At 37.7% G+C, this 25751-nt stretch overlaps 1 protein-coding gene across 2 annotated transcripts in view; it reads right to left on the reverse strand.

The window, feature by feature from the left end:
- The window catches only part of enox1 (ecto-NOX disulfide-thiol exchanger 1), a 95546-nt gene that overhangs the window by 21344 nt on the left and 48451 nt on the right, over positions 1–25751 (reverse strand). The window contains exons 2-6 of one of the 2 annotated variants that reach the window (XM_052565553.1): positions 22345–22475; positions 21667–21804; positions 12981–13148; positions 11804–12010; positions 10873–11106 (exon numbers count right to left, since the gene is read on the reverse strand). In XM_052565553.1, the coding sequence (XP_052421513.1) occupies positions 10873–11106; positions 11804–12010; positions 12981–13148; positions 21667–21804; positions 22345–22354 (757 nt within the window). In that variant the 5' untranslated portion in view covers positions 22355–22475. The remainder of the gene's footprint in view (positions 1–10872; positions 11107–11803; positions 12011–12980; positions 13149–21666; positions 21805–22344; positions 22476–25751) is intronic. The other variant, XM_052565552.1, reaches the window with a different exon arrangement.

The following is a 25751-nucleotide window of genomic DNA, read 5'->3' on the forward strand; positions in this document are numbered from 1 at the left end:
ACAAAGTCAGTGCAGTAGGGCTGGCAGTGAATTCGATCCCTTCCTTAATGAGATCCTGTGCATGGAAACAACATTATTCCCTGCATCTGTGCACTTTTCACCAGACTTATTGCTTCGTCTCACCACATTCTAACCGATTTCAAACCAAGCAGGAAAATGACATCATGAGAGATGTATCAATTATACTGTACCTCCTTAAAATATGTGCTCAACTCATTAATTTGAATTTTAGATTTGATATCCATTTTAGTCCTTTTTCAATTAAATAGATGCTATTCCTATGTGCGTTGATAAGAGACCCAAGGGACTCTGAGCCTTCGAGATCAAGAGCAGGTATGTTATTAAGGTGGCACTCAAACTTCCCAGCTAATTAAAGGAAATTGAATTCTCCCGACCCTCGGGCAAAAATGCCATCTGACGAGAATAAAAATCATTTTCACAGTCAAATGAGCTTGCTCTTCCAATCTCACGTCTAATGAGGGGCTCCACAAGCAATGCAAATGCGAAATCTCCACAGTCTCCCTCAAAAGTCCCAGAATTCAGTCATCTGACCTCTCCGTAACTCAGACGCTATGTAAGCCACCATGCTACTGCCAATTCAGTCAGCCTCAGTTATGGTCGGGAAATTAGCTTTGTTTTAGACATCGCTCATATTAATTTTTCCATGAAAGCGTAATGTGGCAATGAGCATTTACTTGCCAGAAAGCATTAACCAGGGGCTGTTTGAATGAATAGAATTAAAGTGTTTCCAAAGGCAAGAGACAGAAAGCAGCAATGGATAGAATTAAGAGTCAATAGTTTAAAAAGAGCTGAAGAACGGCCAGATTTAAGGATGAGGGAAACGATGTATATATATTAAAAAGGGCTTTTTCTTTGAGTTAGTATAGGAATGAGTAAGTAAATTTTGCGCACAATTAAATAATCTTTTCTTGCATGTCATGAGCAAGGCTCCGTAGATATAAATTACATTTTAAAGATTTGTGAAGTAAAATGTGACTCTTGCTAAAGCTAATTTCATAACTAGCTACATTTTATGAATACTAACTACCAAAAATAAATTAATATTTTCATGCTTTTTACATTTAATTGAAATTGACAATAAACAATAAAAATTTTCTGTTCACAACTGATTTTTACCTTTAATTTCCTTACTGTCACTTTATCTCCTTGATAAACAAGTACAGTTTATTGATGTTTTTTTATTTATTTATAATCTTTTTTTAATGTAAATGTAGAATTGTCACTTGTTTTGGAACGTTACAATTAAGGAACATTCGTTATTTAAGGTGAAACTGATATAAATACTTTTCACACAAATTATTTTTTATTTTACTATTTGATTTGATTATATATATAGTTGTATAGATATTTAATTAGATAATTATTTAGTTAAAAAATAATTAATTAAATAAAGAGGGTTTTTTTCGTAAAAGGTAATATGTAATTGCTTTTTTTATGATGCATTTTCATATTTGCAGAGATGTATAGTAACGAAGTAGAACTACTTCACTACTGTACTTAAGTACTAAAAGGCGGTATCTGTACTTTACTAGAGTATTATTTTTTTCTCTTACTTCCACTTTTACTTCGGTACATATTTTCGCTGAGTTTAATACTTTTACTCCGATATTTTTTTTATGTGCTGCATCGTTACTCGTTACAATTATAAAAATGGCAGGTTTGATGAAGCTGGCACATCATTGAGCGAAACAAGCGATTAAGAAGACTGCGCGTGCTGACTGAACTGCTGTGAAGAGAGAAATGAACACCGAGTCGAGCCAGATAATGACTCGTTCACGAGTCAAGAACCGGTTGCATCGGTTCTCGGATGACCAGTAACGTTAGTTCTTTCTGACAGTTCAATTCAATAAACCAGTTGAAGAAAACAGTTCACCAATTCTTTTGCGCTCGATGCAATGGCGTCATTGGCGTTTACTGCACCTGGGCTCATAACATTTACACAGAATCAGTTCAGAATCAATCACCAAAAGAATCAGTTCGGTTCAGACGCTCTGTGTGTCGGTTTGCTTCACGCTAAATCACACATGCGCAGTATCATCAGCTCATCGGTTCACGAATCAGACGCGTCTGACAGAAACGGTTCTTGACTCGTGAACGAGTCATTATCTGGCTCGGCTCGGTGTTCATCTTCAGTTCTCTCTTCACAGCAGTTCAGTCAGTGTACTGTTTGAGTCAATGAATTACTCCGGGATATTGGTTTGTTTTATCTCAGAGGGAGTGTCAGACACATTAAACAAGTTTACAGCTTATTCATCTGTGGAGTAATGCGTATTGGAGACGCGAACCGTTTCAAAAAGATCCGGTTACATCGAATGATCGAACATCGAACCAGATATCACAAACTGCTCTGTTTTTAACTGTCTTACAACAGACACAGAAGAGAAGACAATGCTGAATAAAGTCGTAGTTTTTTCTATTTTTGGACCAAAGTGTATTTTCGATGCTTCAAAAAATTCTAAATGACCCTCTGATGTCTTAAGGGTTTGAAACAACATGAGGGTAAGTTATTAATGACATCATTTTGCAAATTGGGCTAACTAACCCTAGTAACCGTTTTTTGTTTACAAGAAGTTACAGTCAAAGGAATTGTGATTGTCCTTTAGGTTAATCATTTGAAATAGTAAAAACAATATGTTCAAACTTTTGACTACATTCTTTAATAGCTACATAACACAATACTTCTACTTTTACTTTCAGTACTTGAGTAGTAAATTTTAAAATAGACTACTTGCAATACTTAAGTACAAAAAATGTTGAATACTTTAGTACTTCTACTTAAGTGTGGTGCTTAAAGAGCACTTCTACTTCTACTCAAGTCACTTTTTTGATAGAGCACTTGTACTTTTACTCAAGTATGGGTCTCTAGTACTTTATACATCTCTGCATATTTGTATGTTTGAAAATTAGTGTCTGAGGTAAAACAATATAATCGGGTAAATGGTAAATTAAAACAGGGTAAAACAATAAAATATGTGCATAAAAAGCCAAAGTAAATGATGGAAGTAGTGAAGTGTTTTAAATAACTTTAATGTAACTTTAATATAACAACTAAAATAAATCTCTAATATGTTCATCAATTTAACAATTGTATAATAATAATAATAATTGCACAAATGTGCCATAAAAACATCAACACATATCCCGATGTTCATTTGCATGCTGTTGATACTTAAACAGATACCACTAGCGGTAGTCAGTAAATATTTGCAGCATAATTGTTTGCGTTTAAACAAGGGATTAATTTGAGAGGCAACTGGATGTCAGGCATGAGCAGAACTGTGCCAGACACCAGAATATTGAAACCCCGTCTGAGATGTTTTGTCTGTTGCCTCCTGGGCTCAATAAACATAAGAACATACAGACAGAGCTGGGGATGCGCCATGCAGGGAGAATGGGAAGTGCTTGACATGGGAAGTGCTGTGATTGCTGATGAGGTGGAGGCTGCAGTCAAGTCCCCATCATTGAAACGAAAGCAGTCTCTCCAGAGAGACAAGAGCTCAGAGAGGCATGCAAACCACTGCAGCCAGCACAACTCAACCATCACTACCTTCCTGGAGCTGCTAGCTGTAATCAAATCACAGCATGGGAAAACAGCTGTCAGCCAGGAACCAGCTCTGAAATTAAAACATGAAAGGTGACGTTACAAATATGTGTGAATGTCAAAGGGGTGTGATGGATTGGTGTAACTCTAAGGTGGAAACACAGCATGTGGCGCCTTGAAAATGTCTGTATAATGAAAATTTGACATCTTGCATGAGTGTTCAAACCTCTCCAGATTCAGAAATGAACATTGTGAAATACAGTATTTTAAACCTCACACAAACTATACTTGTCTGTGTGAAAACGGTAGGAGATCTGCAGAATGTGCAGAATGTGTCCATGTAAAGCCATAGATAAGAAAAAAAAGTATCACAAATTACTTAAAAACTTAATATAAGTGTCACGATCATTAGCTGGAGTGCCCATAAACTCCAATAGAGGGCACTCCACTCAGGACTGCAGCACACAGACACACCTGCAGCTAAAACACACACACACACACACAAACATTTAAGCAGCACAATCATTCTCAGTCTTGGCCAAGTCTTGTTTAGCCCCGTCTAGCATTTCCGAGCGTTTTTTCCTGTGTTTGTTCTTCCTGTGTCTGATTTTGGATTGTGTATACCGCCTTTGATACTCTGCCGCCTGCCCCGACCTCTGCTTGTGACTGTAATTGATTCTGGATAACCCTGACATACCTGACGTTGTTCCTGATTACTGCTTGTCCAACCATTCTTATAATAAAGTTCTGCATATTGATCCGAACGTCTCTGACTCCTTGTAACAGAAGACTTCACCTCTCAGGATCCAGCATCTTTTCGTATGGACACTGGCCAGGTATGGATATGGCAAGCTTATTATTAGCCCTCAAGCAGGGCACTGGATCACTCGAGAACTATGTACAAGAGTACTTAGACCACACTTATTTCTCACTTATTTTGTGGTGATTTTTTTTTTTTTTTTTTTTGATGACTAAATGAACTGATAATCACAATTAATCAGTGAGGGTCTCCGCTCATCTCTTGGTCAGTTTATGGACTATGCATAGCTGATTGTTGGCTCAACATTCACTCAGGATTTCGTGGATGCACACGACCCCGGACTCACTCACATTATGGCTGCCACTCCAGAGCCACTGCAAAAGATTGCCATCAGCCCAGTGCCACTGCACAAGATGGCAGCTGCAGCTGATCTTCCAGGGTCAAGTCAGGTACCTGTTGATCTTCCAGGGTCAAGTAAGGCCCCCGTTGACCTTTCGGAGTCAAGTCAGGTCCCCCAAGATCAGGTTCCTGTTGATCTTCCAGGGTCAAGTCAGGCCCCCCTTGATCTTCCAGGGTCAAGTCAGGCCCCCGTTGACCTTTCAGAGTCAAGTCAGGTCCCTGTTGACTTCCCAGAGTCAAGTCAGGTCCCCCAAGATCAGGTACCTGTTGATTTCCCAGAGACTAGTCAAGTCACCGCTGACCGTCCAGAGTCAGGTCAAGTCACCATTAACACCCATGAGTCAAGTAAAACCACAGTTAAACTTCATGAGTCAAGTCCGGTCCCCGTAGATCAAGTCCCTGTTAATTTCCCAGAGTCTAGTCAAGTCACCATTGACCGTCCAGAGTCAGGTCAAGTCTAGATTGACCGTCCAGATTTAGGTCAAGTCACCATTAACCATCCAGAGTCAGGTCAAGTCACCGTTAACCATCCAGAGTCAGGTCAAATCACCATTAACACCCAAGAGTCAAGTAAAACCACAGTTAAACTTCATGAGTGAATTCATCGTTGATCTCAGTGAACAAGGTCAAGACACAGTAGATCTTTATGAGCCCAGTCACTACCATTCTTCCAGGACTTCATCAGTCTCAGTAGATCTTTCAGAGCTTCGTCATATCACAACAGATCATCCAGAGCCTTGTCACATCTCAGCTGAACTTCCAGAGCCTCGGCACATCCTGTCTGTTGCAATCAGCAATGTTCTTTCAGCCTGGTGTATTACTGTCAAGGAGACTGTTGCTGTTGTGGAACCTCCAGAGGTGGCGGCAACTGCTGCAGAACCTTCGGATGCGTCAGTAGGATCCATCCATGAACTTTCGTCGTGTCCTGTCATGGCTATGGAGGCTGCCTCCATCATGAACTCATTGCCTGTCCTGTTATGGCCGTGGAGGCCGTTTCAGGTAGGGTTGTGCAGATTGACAATAGTATTGTGATTCGACGATAGAGATATCGACATAAGCAGATTTCTCTGTCGATAATCACGGTGATATTAGGCAAATTTTCCTATTACTGTATTAGATTATAATAATAATAGCTATTATTTATATTTTTATTAGGCTGCTTATTATAATTCAGCTATCAAACTGCCCAGCTATTTCACTTCAGCACCGCATTTCACACACACACACACACCGCACGCGCGAGCGCAGGAGGATTAGAGCCTGTAGTCACTGAAGTTGTCCGCTTTGACTCGGATAACTCGTTAAATCTATAAAATGAAAGAGATAGAAAACAAGGAGTTGTGTGGCCCCACATATTTAATGGCTGGTACACGGCAATAGGCTCTTCTCATTCATGAGAGATTAACTCTTTCTTGCCGTTAAAAATAAAGTAAAGACAAAATAATAACAAGGTGGCAGAGCGAACTTATCATCCATAGTGGTTCTCACCACTGTGGATGATAAGTTCACTCTGCCGCTTTAATTTTTATTATTTTCATGCACTCTGCAATATAATGTGATGCATGCAAATAGTTTTGGCCGTTACAAAGTCTCCATCCTCAAGCAGACGTATATTGTCTGCAGATATAAGGTATTTAATTGCACTCTAACAAGTAATCTGAATGGCCTGCATATGTGCAATATTTTAAACGAGCCCTCACCAACTGAGTTTAATGCCACAGTTATGTTAGAATGCATCTCATTCTTGTTTCTGTTGCTGTTCTGTTCTGTTCATTGCATCGGTCTTGTCTTGGGGTGTGCGGACCAGAGCGCTGTATCATGGGGTTGTGTCATATATAATCACACACACAAACAAACGTAAAGAAGAATATAATTAATTTATCTGTACATAGTTTGTACATACATATTATGTACAGTAACAAAAACCCATCACAACCCAAACCCATTTATGCACACCCGACCCAACCCAACCCAGTCCATTTAGTTAGGAATTTGCAGGCATATTTTTTTCTTTTATTCGCCATGTCTCTTCTTTATTCCTCTTCCCCTTCTTCTTCTTCTTTTTCTGTTCTGAATTTGCCGCGCTTGACTTCCAGGTGTAACCTTTATTATTAGGGACTTTAAGCAACAGCTACGAATGGAACGGCTACAGCGACCGGAAGTTTGCTGTCACACCGCCGTAGCCAAGAACGTAAAAATCACTAAGCAACAGTAAACAGGACAGCGCAACGCGGCATTAATTCACTTAAGCCCCTTTCACACTGCCATTCCGGCAAATACAGGGATAAAGTGTTCCTGCAATTGTTCCCTGGTCGCTAGATTTGGCACTTTCACACTGCCAGTGATGACCCGGTATATGTGCTTGCTTTCACACACAACCCTTGAAGATCCCGTAACGACACGTGACATCAGCGCGTGACGTGTAATGTACGAGTCGACAATGCTAGGCACGTTATACTTTCACTGAAGCAAGCAAACGATCTCAGCGTCAGCGCGGAAAGTGAGGAACTAACTGATCTCTGCTTCATTACAGTTTGCACATGTGTTTATGTCACGAACGATGATCTTCCTTCAAAACAGCCGGTAAAAGAGTCACGCGATAGCGCGCATCATCACTTCGATACGGAATTAGATCTGGCTTTTGTTCACACAGCGCTTGTCCCGGGTCAAACCCCGCAATGCTACGAAGTGGCCCCGGAGATTTTCGGGAGGGGCTTTGAAATTCGGGAGTCTCCCGGAGAAATTGGGAGGGTTGGCATGTATGCTCCAAATATATGAACTTACCTGAATTTGAATACTTTATATTTAATGTGTTAGTTTATGCCCAATATTAGTGTTAAACTGCTGAACTTTAAATGAAAGCCACTATTGATTTTCACCGTTGACTGATTTTGCAGAACATTTGGACTGATAAATTCCATGCACAGATGCGCCAAATCTGTCACAGGATGCGTGATATGACAGTTATGTCCGACTATATATGAACTAGCAGTTTTAAATATTTAATATTAGTTTATTAGTATGTTTTAAAGTATATTTTTTAGATTATTGGTTATTCCATAGGCTCTCTCTCGCACACCTGCGTGGTTTAAAACACCAAATACTTATGCTATGACAAGAACAAAGAGTCTCTCTCTTGCCCCATCCATGCATGATAATATCGTGTATCCTTGATCTCACAGGCTGACGATATGACGATTTGAAAAATGACCATATCACCCAACACTATGCTCAGGAACTCACTGCTTGTCCTGTCACGGCCATGGAGACCATCCATGAACTCACCGCCTGCCCTGTCATGGCCACGATCTTCAGTTTTGTATACCTAATGTTTGTGTAAGTTATTTGTTATTTTATATTAGGCATATAACATGGTGTATTTTTTATTTGTTTTGTTAATAAACGTTTTAGGTTCTATGTATTATTAATTGATGACGAATTCCTGCTTATTTGAAACAGTAGCGTAGCCAGAAAAGAGACTCTGGGTGTGCATATGAAAATCTGGGTGTGCCACATTTATTGTCAGATTAATGTGAAAAATTATGGGATAGTATTTTTGTCGCACTGCTTCCATCCAACCATACTCCTAGTGGTAATTTGCAGGTCATGTCAAAATGTAGTTAATTGTTAAATGTAATCATTTTCTTCCAAATACGATAATTTTGAACTTCTGGTACGATACTTGGACATTTCCAATCTGGCAACACTGTCTTTTGATGTTGGGCTGGGGAAACATCCTCATCAGGTGTAACGTTAGGCCTGTCTGGCTGTCCATCAAGCCAAGGTTTTTTGCAAAAAAAAATTAAGAAAGGAGCTCTGTGACAAATTGCTAGCTAGAAATGTGCAATCAAAAATGATCTGTTTATATCATAGACTGTTGGGGTCACAGTCAGCTGCTGTTTGCTGATTGGTTGGCAGTCCAAATGTCGGCAGATATATTTTAACAAATAATTTAATTTAAAATGTAAATTACATTATAACATTTTTAGCATTATTGCACCATATATTGGATTCTTATTTCTGTGCCCCTGAGAGTATGATTTAGAATGTTCAGTGACGTCACAGAACTGAACCAGATTCAAACAGCTTTCGCACGTTGGCTGGCACTGAGCCATAGATGGACGCACTCAGCGCTTGTCATATATCACAATTAATATGCAGTGTTTTCAACCACATAATGTTTATTTTAGGTTTCATACATTTAAATATACATAATCACTAGTAAAACAATCAATTGGTATTTTGTAAAATACACACTGATGTCTATGGAAGCAGCAAAAAATATAATCAAATGTAATTTGCAGACGTGTTTTATTCATTTATCAGACACACACAGCAGAACAATAAAGTTTACTCTATTCTTCGTCCAGTTCAACAGCCACTTACTTTCATGTATTTCGGGAGAAACTGAGGAATTCAAGTGCTGTACGTTAAATCCGACTGACAGGACTCTGAACTGCAGCGCTCATCTCGTTATAGATCAAGATCATTTATAAAGGTTTCTAAATGACGAATCGGAATATCAGATAGTTGACATGGTAAGCAAGTTTGTGTACTGTATATATTTTAATAAAAAAAAATGAAAAATGAAATAAAACGAATACCGATACATCTGTTAGTGGCTACGGTGTGTCACGTGACAATCATGACGCGTCGCCATGTTAGCAAGGGAAAAATTAGTTTACTTAGAAAATTTGCCACTGTGGGCGGCACAGGCACACCCTGGCACTAATTATTACCTGTAGTGACTATTATAAGTATTATTATATACTATATACTATTATAAGTACTATTATAAGTACATAGTATGTACATGGGGAACGGGACTGTAAAATAAAGTGCCACCTCTATAATATACTTTTGGTTAAAATTTCTCAATGGTAGTGTAAAACAACACCCTTTTTAACCTGTCAAAATCAGCTCTGTTTTCAGCAACCCATTTTAGTGCATGTTCTTTTAAATGCTAATGAGCTCTGTTACACTGCCCCTCTCTTCCATTGGGTGACAAGCAGTTCTCATGATACTGTTTACTTTAGCTGCAAAATTGGCTAACTAGCATGTTATTAGGAAAGGTGATTTGCAAAGATTTATAAAAGAACCTTATACTCACAGACTGATGACAGGTAAAACACTAGTGTCAGTCAGCAATCGTGGGAGGGGCCTTGGTCTGTGTGATGTCACACAGCCAAGAATCTGACAATGGCTTGGATGTGAGAGAGTGGATATGATTTAATGAGATAAAAAAAAATTAAAAAATTAAAAAAAAGAAACACTGGGTGGATTTTTATCATTGTACTGTAGGGTGGTTGTGTACACACACTGCCAAAATTTCAGCTCAAACTACTTGTAAAAGTCCCGTCAGATGTCCCTTTTAAACTAAAGTGTAACCATAAAGTGTAACTATGTCCCTTTTGGTTCTTATAGACAATAATGACATTAAAAAAAAAGAGAAAATAGGATATTTAAGTCTTACACCTCTCTGGTACAGATAAAATGATCTGAAAGATAAAATGATCTGAGCTGCTATTCACAGACAAAGATGGAGCTCAAATAAAACTCAATTTAAAGGGCACTACTATACTGTAGGTCTTCAATGCTATGACCAAGCAATTTACAAGCAAACTCTTGCACAATATCCGCTTTCTAGACTAGAATCAACCAAATCCCATTTTAAACACACTAAAAGCAAATGAAAACTATTTAGTCAACCTTGGAAACCCTTTGGCTTTCCAGAAGCCTGGTACTCAGTGTTCACTTGATTGGCAATCATTGGTCTCATTGAAGCTGATGAATGGAACTAGCTGATCATATAAACACACCAGTCTCAAAGAATAAACAACAGCTGGGGCTGTTCGGCTGGCAGCTGCAGACGGGTAAGAGGACTGAAGCGTAAGAGCCTCAAAACTATGTAGCCACTCATTAATGTCCGTCACATCTTCAGAGATCAGGACAGCTGCAAAACGTCTGAAGGAAGGCAGACCTGGCGGCGTAGGTCATTTTACCACACTCTGCCTTTATGAGAAGCATAAAAGTTCTGCCTTGAAGCTTTTCCTAAGAACCCAAATTTCTCTGGGCATTACATTAATGATGACAAATCTGTGCTTTAAAGACTGGATGAGATCATGGCACCACAGTCTGTGGGAAAGCTTACCTTTCAGTTTCTCAGCCAAAAGAGCTGCCTCGTGTTCAGAGTAGTGCATTATGGGAGGAGGTGATGGAGGTCTCAGACGGTCCTCCTGGATTTTTCGTCGGTGCCGCTCCTCTCGTGCCAGCAATCTTTGTTTGCACTCCCACTCATACAAGTCATCTCTCGCCTGAGCAAAATCTACATGTATTCGGCCTGAATCCTTTTTATCAGTGCTGGAGCCAATGCGCATCCGATAGCCTAGGACAACAAACATTATTCAGCAAACAGAGCTCTCATGCAGGCTTCTTTATTATATCAACTATCTGTTACCTAGAATAAACGTATTGAATGCGAATTAGGATTTTCTCCATTCTAAGATGTTCCTTCCTGCAACATAAATAAAAGCCCCTGCTGAACAAAACAGTACAGCTGCTCATGCTATGTTGCATGTATGTTGCAGCATATGCATCAGATGTTGCTTATGCACTTGTACCTAGCTTACATAAATATAAAAAACAATGACACCAGAAATGTAGAAGAAAAAAAATTAGTTCCCTAAAAAAGCAAAACAAAAATGTACTTGTATAAATAAAAACACATCAGAAAGGTAGAGAAACAATAAGTTCCCTAATGAAACAAAACAAAACAAAAACACAACGACACACCAAAGAGGTAGAAAACTTAACCAGTCCCCTAATGAAACAAAACAAAACAAACATTTACTAGTATAAATAAAAATAGATTAGAAAGGTAGAGAATCTAAACAAACTGAATGAAACAAAATTAAACAAAACACAAAGAGATGCCAAAGAGGTAGAAAAAATGCATCAGTCAGTAACAAAACAAAACAGTCCCAAACAAAAGCTAGAGAAGTTAAACAAAACAGGTTTCCTAACGAAACAGAATGAAACAAAAAACAAAAAGAAATTAAACAAGACAAAAACCAAAGACACACCAGAGAGGTAGAGGGCCTTGTCCACCATGAACTCCTCACTAAAACGAATGTGGCAGAAGTTTTTCTTGCTCTTGCGGATGGCAACAATCTCTCCACACTGGTCAAACACTTCTTTGATGATCTCTTCTGTTGCATTCTCCGGAAGGCCACCAACAAACACTGTCTTGCACCCTGGAGGTCTCTCTCTCGTGGAGGGAGGAGGAAGATCTGCAGAATCCATACAGAGGTCTTACTGCACTCATACTGCATGACTAAACATGACAGATCAAATTAACTATTTTTCCCACATTAAATTGCTAATTGTGTATATTCAATTTCTGGAGAAAAGAAATATTTGGAAAATTAGTTGTACCTGATTTTCAAAATTTTTATAAAATAATCCATAGATAGATCAATGTATATGTCACATTTTATTATTACATTTAGAAAATAAAGTAAGATACTGGTAAATAGAAAGAAACGATTACAAACAATATAAATATACAATATGACAATACCGGCGTGTAGGAACACATAAACTTGGGCTCAGGTACCTCTGTAATTCAGTGCAAATCTAAATGTGTGTGCTATTTGTGCATCTTCTGGATGCTTGCTTCTTTACTTCTTTATATAAGTCACTTTGGAATACAAGTTGCAGCAGATTTCAGATGATTAAAAAACAAGACTTTTTGGAATATTTTGGATAATATGGAAAAGTCTGAAGTCAGAAATCCAAGGCCAGACTGAAAATTGTATATATCACCTTATGTTGACATTACTTTTTTTTTTTTTTTGAATAATCATTCATTTACTTCCATTAACAAGGATGATAATATGAATTGGAGTTATTAGATTTCTATGCAGTGTGCAGTCCATGTGGGTAAAATTAACATTTGCATTTATAGTATTTAGGACAATAGCTCTACAGATTTAATATTTTGTCTTTCACTGATTTTCCACATTGGAGCATTTAATAAACACTGTCCTGTGGTTGTCACGATTTCATTTTGGCAAAATGTTACAGTGGAACATTTTACCACACAGTTACAGGTCATTTAAAATGGCACAGACTGTACTTCATATATTTACCATGACATCAGTAGAAGTAAATAAGGGTTGGCTACGTTCATCTGTGTGCCTGCTTTTATGATGAAAGCTGTAATAATTGTGCTGCGGTAGGTTGCTGTAAAATTCTTACTGGGATTCTGCGGGAAAAGTGTGCAGCTCTTGCAGTGGATGATTTCCTTAATAACAGGAAGTTCTGCTGCCACAGGATGGGGCGGGACCAGACTGATGCCAGCCATCATGGGATTGATTGGGGTGATGATGCCAAGGTTGGGGTCAAAACCCTGTATACAGATGGAGTCTGCAGAAGGAAACAGAAAGAGTCATTGATTTGGACCTCAGCACTGGAGCCATCTGAGCACAACCACAAAGAAGCCAAAGAAGTAAGAGCAAAGCTGGTGAAAGACCAGCGGAGATGAGAAGAGACCAGGTCACTGCTCTTACTGCAGACGACAAAACCCAGAAAATCTACTAAAGATTAGTTTCTTCTTCAATGAGCTTTCATCACACTAAGCCGCACAGGATCTGAGACCGGAACGCATTGGATTTGTGCAGTAAACCGTGTGTACTGTAAACCACGACAGAAGTCTTACACCTGCATGCACACTTTATACACAGACTTCAAAAAACACAAAAAACATGCAAAACAAATAAATCTCATCAGTTTCAGTTTCCCCCTGCAAAACACTCAATTATTATACTTATTTCTTAAAATTCATCTTTGATAATCATGTTTTTCATGTCTTAAAATAGCTTATAACACACTTAGCCTGATAACTTTATTAATATGTAGACTCTTAAATATGAGTCTGCTCTAAACACAACCATAAAAACAATCAGATTTTGTGAAGCAGCCTGTTTAATAACAACTTTCTCAGTGTCCTGATCATATTGAAAGACAAATCAGAGGGTATCTTAAACCTCGTTTTAAAAATTGTTAGAGTAAAAATGTTCCAGTTACAATTAAAAAGTCAAAATGCATTCATATTAACACTCAAAAGTGAAGTTATTGAGAGCTTGCTTTTGCAACCCTGCATTAAAAATCTGAAGCCTATACTGTAAGCTGCATTTCACTCTATGCATCTAAAAGGTGTTTCCACTACTACATTGTGAAAGAATATATATATAATGTTCATTATAAAAATAAAAAAAGAAATGTTGACATATCTATGAAAATGAGAAAATGTGTTTTGTCTTACTAATAAGGCCTCTTAACTAATAAGGTCATGTTCAGTTCATTATAATTACTGTGCTGAACAACTTATAAACACTCAGTAATTTGTTCTCATTAAAACAGCTTGACATAAAGAAAAATGAATATTACTTGGTGTAAAATATGTTTAAAATCCTGTCTTAATACTTCTAAAAATAATCTAAAAATTTATTTATTTATCCTCAGATGCACACAACTCCAGTCCCTCAATTAAAGGGGACCTATTATGCAAAAATCACTTTTGTAAGTTGATTAAAAAACAGTTGTGTGGCCTCTAATAGTACAAATCCACCCACTCATTTTTTTATAATCCCAATCTCTCCAAACGAACAGTTCCAGATTCTCCCTCTGTACATATCACTGAAGGGAAAAAGTCCCGCCCATTTGTGACACTCTCTGCCCTATTAGCATTGACAGGCCTAAGTGAGAAGCAGCAGTCCGCCATTACTGTTTTCTTGCTGTAGCTGCTGGACAATGTCAGCTCCAAAGCAGCATTACAAGTGTTATGTGTTGGGATGCACCAAAGAAAATAGGAGTCATATTTTGTTTTCCTCACTGCCTTTGCTAAAGCTACCATTATCTCTTCCTGTTTTCACTGTTGCCTTCCAGAATGATTGTTGATAGTAAGTAGGAATGTGGTAGTTAAAAATTGAATATGAAAGCAATGTTAAGTCAACCGCTTAAATTTTTCAAGCTTATAATCACAAATGGGACTTATAAAGTTTGTGATAGCGCACTAAGGCACAAGGAGACCAGCTGTTGCCATGCTCCTTGTCTGAGTAATTCATAAATGTGTATTTATTATGCACAGCACAATCAGATGACTGACTTTTAAATCGAGTACGTTTTCTGTAAAGATAACAGACTTGTACTACTATTTGTAAATGGGAGCCCTCTTCTGAAGCTCCACCCTCTTCTGTAAAGGGGACGGGAGCACCAACTCATTTGCATTTAAAGGGAGACAAACAAAAACAGTGCATTTTGACTCATAGTCTAAAAGTGGTAATTTTAACGAGCTATAAAAAAAATTATCTGTAGGGTATTTTAAGCTAAAATTTAACATACACAGACTTATTTTACATATTGTTAAAATACATAGGTTATGTGAAGTGAGAAGCAGTAAGAAACAAATGCATCATTAAAGGGTTAGTTCACCCAAAAATCTAAATTATGTCATTAATAACTCACCCTCATGTCATTCAAAACCTGTAAGACCTCCTTTTATCTTCGGAACACAGTTTAAGATTTAAGACACATTTTAGATTTAGTCCAAGAGCTCTTAGTCCCTCCATTGAAAATGTATGTACAGTATACGGTCAGTTAGATTTTTTTGAAGCATTGAAAATACATTTTGGTCCAAAAATAACAAAAATGATGACTTTATTCAGCATTGTCTTCTCTTCCGGGTCTGTTGTGACCACCACTGCTATGAAAGTTGACGTACGACGCTGCAGACGTGTTATCTTTTTTATTGGTTACACCAGAAAACACGTCAGCAGCTCTATCTAAATCGCTAATGACATAATTTTAATATTTGGGTGAACTTACCCTTTAAACAATTTTTACTTTAAACATTCGCTTTGGAACAAAAAAAAAAGAAGAAGCCATAGTTCCTAATAATACTTCCTCCATTGAAAATGTTGATCTCCTGTTGTCCTCTCACATTAAAATCCACAGACACAGTTTTTGCTTGTAAACAGTGCTTGATTTGTGCCGAGACAACTGTTTAGAAAGCAATAATGCAGTCTCATATTATAACTGGAAGCATTGGTTTGAAGTTAAAACATCTTAATGATGGATTTGATTCTTACAAACACAGCTTTATACTTCACAAGAGAGTAATTGATGAACTGAAATCATGTGGATTATTGTAATATTTTTTATCAGCTGTTTGGCCTCTTATTCTGACGGCACCCATTCACTGCAGAGCATCCACTGGTGAGTAAGTGACATAATGTGACATTTCTCTAAATCTGTTCTGATGAAAAAAATCTCATCTACATATTAGATGGCCTGAGTGTGAGAATTATTTCAACAAATGTTCATTTTTGTGTAAACTATTCTTTTAATGATTGCTGAATGTGAAGAGAGCACTTATAAAATAGTATCAATAGGACTACTAACACTAAAACTAAACTAAAAGGCCTGAGCTTAACTTAACTTACTGTTATCAGTAGCGTGACAGTAGGTCAACTGCTTTCGAAACAGTGTAGCCTTTTCCCTCTTAGGCAGACTTAATATGGTTTAATGTAGAAACTAAAACTCTTTGTTAGCAGCTTGTTTAAATTAACATTATGTCTAGATTGTAGCTTGGCAAACTACAGTTTCACCAACACCGCTCTCCCAAACATTATTCAATTACTGAGAGTTCAGTATTTTCACACTATTGTAATATTTCAACCTTAATCAGGACAATCCAGCTTACTTTGTCCTGTAGTGACATAATACAATGGAGAACACTAAATCTAACCCAAGAGATACTTGAACTGGAAGAAAATCTCGAATCCCTTGCTGGGGAAAGAAATGATGAAAATTATGATCCATAAATCTCCCAGCAGCTGCAGTCATGTGAAATGCATCAGGAGATCCATGCAAAACCCAAATCAAAATGTAAACAGGTAAATTACACACACGCCTTCACATTTATCGTTTCTTAATGTTGTTTTTCTTCAGTCAGAATGATTCAAGGACTACTCAATCCTTTGGCTCACAGCTCTTGTTTCTTTTCCAAAAACATGCTTCAGGTTTTATTTGTCATTATTATCTGCTTTCCATTAAAATTGGATTCACTACGAAGTCAGCAGCTTGCGAAACATTTAGTTCCTACAGGGCGCAGCCACTCATCATTTGAGAGGTGAGATTGCATTAATCAGAGCCCATCACAAACACCATTACTAAATGCAAAGCGCCAGGCCCAGCAGCCCCAGGCCCTGCAGTCCAAATATATAATCCACAAGGAAATTTGTCTCAGCTGTATTTTACAGTCTCGCTTTTTTTGGGGCTTGAAAGATTTCCAGTCATTGCTCACCACAGCTAATATGCATAATTATCCAAAGCACCCGAAATGACAGTGAATAATTCTAGCAGTACTGAGTCACACAACAAACCTACATTTAACACGTACTGCGTAAAACTGAAGCTATTTGGTGTGTACATTATTTTTCCATTCAAAATTGTGAAGTTTAATAATAAAAAAGCTTGGTTTAAAATGTACGGCTGCACAAATGGGCGATTATTATAACAACCATGATAATAGTAGTACTGTACATTTTTATTATTATTGTAATATTTCACAGTAAAATAAAAAATATTATTTAAGATGTATTATTATTATTATTATTATTATTATTATTATTATTATTATTATTATTAATTTATTTATTTTTTTAATTCCCAAATTTGCTGTGCCTTAATTATAACAGTAACAACATAATAATAATAATGTAAAATTATTCTTCTTGTTATTGTTATCAGATTGCAATATACAACAGTAAAATAAAAATTATATATCATCATGAAAAATGTAAAAAATACAATACTCCTTTCATGATTTTTTTTTATGTCTTCATTTTTAAATGTACACCACATGCAAAAGAACACTAAAAAAACAGTGCATAGGTTATCAAAATAAAATAACAGCTTTTACAGTTTGATAATTGCCCTAAAGCATATTTTGAATTTGGGTTTATTTCAATTAATTGTGCAGCCCTAGTATGTGTTCAGTGTAACCAATACATGTATAACAACTGGTTTCTTATAGTTAGTGATAAATATGCCCCCACTTTAATGTTTTCAGACACTTTTAAATGAATATTGATCATTATTAATATACTGTAATATAACCATGAGATATTTAGAATATTATCATTACACATTAAAAAAAGATACATTTTTATTAGTACTTTTCCCCAAAAATAAATAATTAAATAAATATAATAAAAATGAAAGCTCTCGTTGGCTATATTCACATAAATGTTTCTAGGTCCTAGTGCTTCCATAAACAGCACTCAGGAAGATGTTTCTTTGTCATTACAGTGCCATAGTTAAATAGGTCATCGCGACGGCACGCAACTGTTTCTGGTGGAGCCTGATTCGGGTTTTATTCTCCCTTTCTTTCTCCTTCTTCTAAGCCACTTAAAGCAGCCTTGGTGAATCTTGTGTAAATCTGTGCATTCATACGTTCAGGGCTTACACCATTTCTGAACCTAAATCTCCCAGCATGCTCTGTGTAAAACTCTCACAATGGAGCCGCAACAAAAGCAACTCCTAACTGCAGGAAAATCATCTATATTTAGGGTACTATTCATTGTTGTGCTTCATCACTCCAGCGGGATAAAGCCATCTGAAAAAAAAAAAATGTTCTCGCAAAGCATGTCTTCTAATGAGCTGGTGCAAATAAACATTTATAATCAATAGAAAATGTGCTGAAATACTGAGAATGAAACTGCCTGCGAGGATAAATTGTGCAAGTGGGCATCTGCTCTGCGAGCAGCAAATTTATGAGCAGACACGGGACAAAATAGAAGCTGTGTGTGTGTGTCATAAGCAATATGTGTGATGTTGAAGTGTGCCTGGAAACATGCTGAGGGAAATTAAAACAAAGACTCAGAGGCTATTTCAGCATAATCTGTTCTATTTGACAGAAACCAGGCAAATCTTTTCCAATCATTCCGTTGAAGCTGGAATTTCTGTCAGCATCATTATAGTCTTTCTGGAGCCAGAGACGATCCAACCAGTTTGTACTCAAAGGCTAGCATTTGTGCTCGTGTGACAAAATCCTCTTTCAGGTATCTAGAGGCATATTGCTGGAAGTCTGCGTGTAATACATGTGTGAAAGAAACACAGAATGAAAGAGGATACCGCATGTAAAATCCTCCTATGAATTGCTGGAAGTGTTTCTTTCAGCTTTGGCGTATTACCAGAGGCTTTAGCTCCGAAGCTGAGGATAATAGTTTTAATATTCATTCTTAGATGATTTCTGAAATCACCCAAGAACAAAAAAAGAAAACCTGTATGCAAGTCAAATGACTTGTGCCTTCCCAAATTCTCATAAATAATCATGATCTGAAATATCGGCTCATGCATTTTAATCTGAGCATAATATGCCTCAATCCATGGCTTCCCTAGCGTGATAGTAATTATAATAGGATCCAAACCATGGAGGGACTTTATTTGTCTGAACAACTGACATGAGAGCTAGTTCTAGGGAATAGTTGGCAAAAAAGTAGCAATGCTACTAACTTTTTTAGTTTTGCAGGATTCAAAATAGGGCTGGGCAAAAAATCGAATGCGATTTTCATGCACATCTCATCAGTAAAGACGCTCCTGTAATCAGAAGTATATCTCCAGCACGTGCGTTCAGATCAGGGTTGCCAGGTTTTCACAACAAATCCTGCTCAGTTACTTCTCAAAACTAGTCCATTGCTTCCCGGGGTTAAAATATACATTTTTAGCAGGGTTGCCTTGGTAAAATTCGCATTTTAGGAGCTAAATATCACGTTATTTGTATTGGGGTCGCTTTGACCCACAGACATGAAAAACAACCACAGACTTGGCAACACTGGTTGGCATTTACTGCACCGAGCCGTAATTCACTGACAATCTACACAAAATCGATGTTAAAATCGCAGGTGATTTTTTTGTCGATTTTGAAAATGATTTTGTGTTAGTTGTCGGCAGACTACGGATCTGTGTAGTAACTGCCGCTCCACCAGAACCAGTGTTGCCAAGTCTGCGGTTGTTTTTCATGTCCGCGGTTTGAAACAACCCCAATACCAATTATGTGATATTTATCCCCTAAAATGTGATTTTTCCCAGGGCAAGCCTTCCAAAAAAATTATATTTTAACCCCTGGAAGCAATTTTTATCGGGAACCTCCCGGAAACGCGATTGGGCTAGTTTTGGACTAGTTTTGGACTAGTTTAAAAAGCAACTGGGCAGTATTTGTTGTGAAAACCTTGCAACCCTGATTTGAACGCACGTGCTGGGGATATACTTCTGATTACAGGAGCATTTTTACTGATGAGATGCGCATGAAAATCGCATTCCATTTTTTTGCACAGCCCTAATTCAACATTTTTTTTTTTCTAGAAACAAGTTAATTTTATACTGTATATGCTACTCATATGTTTGAAAGAAATTAGTATTTTTATTTATTAGGGATGTGCTGAATTAATTAAAAAGTGGCATTTAGAATGTTACAAAAGTTTAATGTCTCAAATAAATTATTTTAAAAATGTTATATTTATTAAAGAATCCTTAAAATACAAAAAATATCCTTAATATACAAAAGGATTTCCACAAAAAAGAGCAGTAAAACAGTTTTCTACATTTATATAATAGAAAATATTTAATGAGCAGCAACTCATCATATTAGAATGACTTCTGAAGGATCATGTGACACTAAAGACTGGAGGAATGATTCTGAAAATTCAGCTTTGCATCACAGGAATCAATTACATTTTCCAAATATTAAAATAGAAAACAGTTATTTTGAAATTGTAATAGTATTTCGCGATATTACTATTTTACTGTATTTTTTATCAAATAAAAATAGCCTTGGTGAGCATTAGAAACTTCTTTCAAAAACATTAAATCTCACCGAACCCTTATGAATGGTAGTGTACATTTAATAATTTTGCAGACTATATTACTTTAAAAAAAAAAGCTGGGCTGTTTATAGTCAAATTTTGTATTGCGAGCAAATGAGGATAGAAATATTGCACATTTGTATTGCGAGCAAGGAAGGAGTGAAATAACACATATTGAGTATTTACTGCTGTTCATTACTGTTTGTATATTTAGCATTATGTATTAGTACTGTGGTTTTAATTTAACTTGAGTATACACTGTCACCCTAGCTCAAATTATAAGTCATATCACTGGTTTATAACATATTTAGATACTGCTTTCTTTAATAGTTTCATTGTAGTTGACAGCTTACTTCTTCAGAAGAGTAGCTTGACTATAGTTGAACAACTTCCTCTCCCACTCATGAGTGCTGTCAAAGCTAGAGAGGTGAATTGCCAGCGTATGGAGAAAACAAACTGTCAAGCATCTGTTAGTCCACTCACTGCATCCACAGCTTGTTTGAGATAAAATCATGATTATAAGAGACAATTTCTGTGCAGCTAACATTTACAAAAGCAGCAGAGCTGTTATGATTGCAGATGGCCACTGATGACTAGCCAATCAGAGACAGCAATGAAGAAAACAGTCCAGTTCTGGGACAAACATGTCTACAAAGCTTTAGTCAGATGGGAGGATTGAGACCAGTGCTCAGGGATCAAGGTAAGAAAGCAGTGGGTGCCACCATCCCGCCAGGACATGAGCTTTTCAGAGCTGTAGAAATCCAGTATCTCAGCCGAAGAATAAAGCTCTACAAACTATAACATGCTACAATGTAATATCCAATGTGTAGTGTTGCTTCTAAAGGTCACATATTTGGCTGGAGAGGCTGGTGCCTGTGCTGCTTGCCAGAGGGGGAAATATGGGAACCCCAGTTTAAAATCTGCTTTTTATTCCCCCTGCCGTGAAAGGGAAGAGCAGTGAAAGCTGTGGATGAAACAGCAGGATTAGCACACTGGAGGGGGGCACAGGGCTTTACCTGAGACCAGCTGCTGCCCGGCTAAGCCCATCGGCACAATGCCCAGGTTGTTCATGGCAGTGGCCCAGGCGCCGGGATCGGCCACGGGAACAGTGATGTGGCTCTGTTCGGTTCCCAAACTGCCGATGCCGTCTGCTGCTGCAAAAGACAATACAGTCCATTAGGCCCTCATGCAAAATGAAAAGTACCTTTAAAACACACACTGGCTAAACAGCTGCACTGTCACTCAGCAAAATGTGTCTGCTATGCTTTGCATTAAAGGCTGGTTGCATCAGTCGTGCACAGATTTAGATTATACTCAGTGTGTTCAGTTAAAGCTTCAAGGGGTCTAAACATTACCTTTCCAGCAAAGGTTCAGACACCTTGTTGAAAATCCTGCATATGCAGCTAGTCCTGAGCTGGTTTAAGCTTGCCATGTGCTGGTCCTAAGCATCTAGCTCCTGCTTAGGACCAGCTCATAACCGGCTTATAACCAGTTGAATCTGCCATAACGAGGTATCTCATAAAACAGCATAATCATTCAGCCTACGCTTGGAATGGTATGCACACCATTAGCAAGTGCGTGACAGCTTAAAATGCTGCCAACGTAGGCAGCTCGCTTTATTTTAGAAGCATGTGCAGTTTAAACTTTCTGCTAAACAGGACAAGTACTGGACATAATTTGAGTAGATTAGTTACCGCTAGCCATGGCCCGTCGTCAGTGTTTGCTTCTCTTGGTGCCACTGTTGTCAACAGAGCCCTTGCTCTCTCAAGACACCCAGCCGGGGAGAACGAAGCTCTCAGGAACTCATCACAGCATTCAGAGAAACCTGCAGCACACACAAACGAGAGGCGAGACGGCATTCAGAGCTCAGCCACACTTTTACTAGGACTATTTACTGCGGCTAAGGAAGGCCGCTCTTTTACCAGCGCTCCAGCTACAAATGCCTCCTCAGATAGAGCCAGGCTATAAATAGTAATGATAATCACTATAGGAGAAGTAGCACGGTAACTCTCATTATCGGTTCCTAATGTGGGAACTCTTACCGTCACACCGGGTCCAATAGTTTCTACAGCTGCGGTAACAAGACTCCAGGAAATGCTCCTTAAAGCTACTTTGAGACATTCTGTCAGTGCATCCACTCTAAATGACTTACAGCTGACCCATCAGTCTTCCATCAAATTGACACATGTCATCCGCTGATGGGTCACAGTGTGTGTGAGTCAGATCTGACCCCCTCCCGCCTGCGTTTCCCCCTGACAGATAACATCCCCTCCTCCTGCTCTCTCTATCCTCGCGCATTATATCATCCTGGAAATCAAAGTCTGGGAGATGGGGCTATTAAGCTGTTTAATACGGGTTGGGATAATGGATCCCATCCGCGTCGAGCACACCGTGCTCCGTCCCCAGCGGGGCTGTGAGAGTGAAGTATCATCAGTATGCCAAACTCGTTCCTCTCTGCCACTCTAAACCGCAGCACATTATTCAAATCTGACACGCGGATATCAACTTAGGAGCGATGCAATTCCCTTTAATTGAGAAACAATCATATCACAACTTTGATTAGGCACAGTGTTAATGTGTATGCATTTTATTTGCAGGAATTGATATCTGGTGAAAAGGCAAGTTGATTTTAACTCTTTCAGAATAATGGCTGGCATCTCAAGTGGAAAAATGTGATGAATGGAAAACGTGGCAGGTGCTCCAATGAGGTGCAGTAGCACGAAGCACATTTAACCCTATAAAGCATACACATTAATTTCTAAGGCCTCTAAATAATCAAAACTTTGCCAAAAAGCATGTTGTACAAAATCTGTCATCTGATTGATAGTTTATAATTGTACAATAAAAATAAAGTATAACTGCAAACATGTTCCCCTTCAGGTTTTGGTTCACATGTCTTTCTGCTGTGAATTCTTTTCTGATTTTTATAAAGTATCTTTTATATTTTTAGAAATATTTAAAGATGAACATTTACTGGACTGAAGAATCATGTTAAAAATTATGTGAATATCAAATGATGCATCAGGCTATCAATCATCATTGTACTGCACTGCATTATATGTTTTGCCTCCACAATAAAATGTAAATATCATCTTATTAAGACATTATTGGGAGAAATAAACAGGCAACTGATATTTATATGCATTTTGTATAAATTTAAAAATTGTGCCGACTTACATTACAAATTATCCAAATCATTTCATCTTCCTTTTTTCTCTCTCAGTGTTTTCAATATATCATGACTGATGTATTTCATATGTCAGGCTTTACAGGGTTAAAGTCTGCATGACATGAAATTTGACCTTATTTTCTTTCTTAATGCATGTTTCTGGTCTCATTGTGCATGATTCATAAGTGCACGCTATTGTGCATGACATTGCATGAATGTCTTTTTAATATTCAATCAGATTTAAAAAAAACGTGTTCTGTCTATGAAATGACTTTTCTTGTAACAGCAATTTACATGATCCAGTCCCAAGAAAACTGGATACAATCAGTTCCTGGTGCATAAAATCAAACCTGCCCTATATTTTGTCTTCAATATCCCGATTCACTCAAAAATATGTCACATTAGAATAAAACATACAGCTTTTACCTTAATGCATACATAAATACATAAGATGATATAAATATTGCTTGACGCGGACAGACTTGTGTATTGCTCAAAATCTCATATAGGACACAGAATGGATTTTTTATTGTTTTTATGTCTCATGTCTTTTGAATTGTATCATGCATGACACAGCTTTGTTAAAAACTTGGTTGTCAAGGTAAAATAATGAAAAAAAAAAAGTTGTTTTCATTCTACAGACAAAAACTTGATCTTTGTGAATGTCCCCTAAGATTTACTGGAGTTCTCATGTAGGCCTTTTTCATTTAATCTTCGATCTGTCTTAGATATTTCTGCTAAATTTCATCAGGAGGAATAAACAGCATCTCAAATGAGCCAATTGTTGACATTCATATGAGAATGTAAGGTTGCCCGAAAGTTGAGTTTGGTGGTCAGTTTCTGTGTAAATTTATGTTTTTGACCAATGATCATATGATTCAGATATGCCTTGTCTTCATACCAACTTATACTGCCTGCAGAAGCAAAAAAATTTCAGTTTTCAAGTGCAGCCAAGATCCCATTTGTGATTTTTCAATTGTGTGGGTGAAAAATGCAAAGCATGCATGCTAAGTAAGAGTATAAGAGTGTATCGTCCTCCCTCATCTTGGTTTCACAGTGGGTAATGTGTCCTTAGTGTGAAAGCAATGTAGCATCACAAACACGACTCAACATAGTATCATCTCCTCCCTCATTAGGTCCAGAAGACAGCGTGGGGTAAAGCACGGCCAGCTGAAACACATCTTCCCATCTCTCCTCCTATGTCTGTGCTTCTCTCACACCGATCATTACAAACAATCACCATGGACTCACTTCCCAAACACATCAGACTCACTTTCACATACCATGAAATATCTACACCACAACCCTTGCTTTAATAATTCATAGAATCATAGACATTTCTGAATCATTTAGGTGGCATCCACTTCCAAACAAGTGTGCCTTTGCAAATTTGGAGTCCATTATGATCGGAATGTGAAAAAAACAAAAATGATAGGGACCTTCTGTGTTATTCATGTGCAAGAAGCTTGATAGTTTCCAAATGTTCCTTAGGAAGTAAAACTGATAAATCAATTTGATGTGAATTGATTTTTATCACTTTTAACTTCCAATTCCAGAAGATTGCAGTTCAAGATCCAAATAGTTGTTTTTCTCTCAGCAGTAAGTCAAGACTGAAGTGATTAGCTGGATCTGGTTTTGTGATGTGTTCTTTGGTAAATGAGAAGGTCAGGAAAATGTCAGGGCCAAATTATGGATAGGGCCAGTGGCCAGGACCTCTGACTGCTAGGGGCCTTGAGATGGGAAGACTCCTGAAACCCGGAATGTGTGTCAGCTAAGCACAATGTGTGTTTATTCTTGTAATTGCTACTTCATCTTTTCATGTTATTTGGACATTACTTCACACAGCTGTGTGCTGACACTAACTTCAAGACAAAAGTTGGCACGCTAAGACTGCAAATAATAATTTACTAAGACATTAATTTATTTAACAAG

Source organism: Carassius gibelio, chromosome B9 (genome assembly GCF_023724105.1).
Source record: "Carassius gibelio isolate Cgi1373 ecotype wild population from Czech Republic chromosome B9, carGib1.2-hapl.c, whole genome shotgun sequence".
Taxonomy (NCBI): Eukaryota; Metazoa; Chordata; class Actinopteri; order Cypriniformes; family Cyprinidae; genus Carassius; species Carassius gibelio.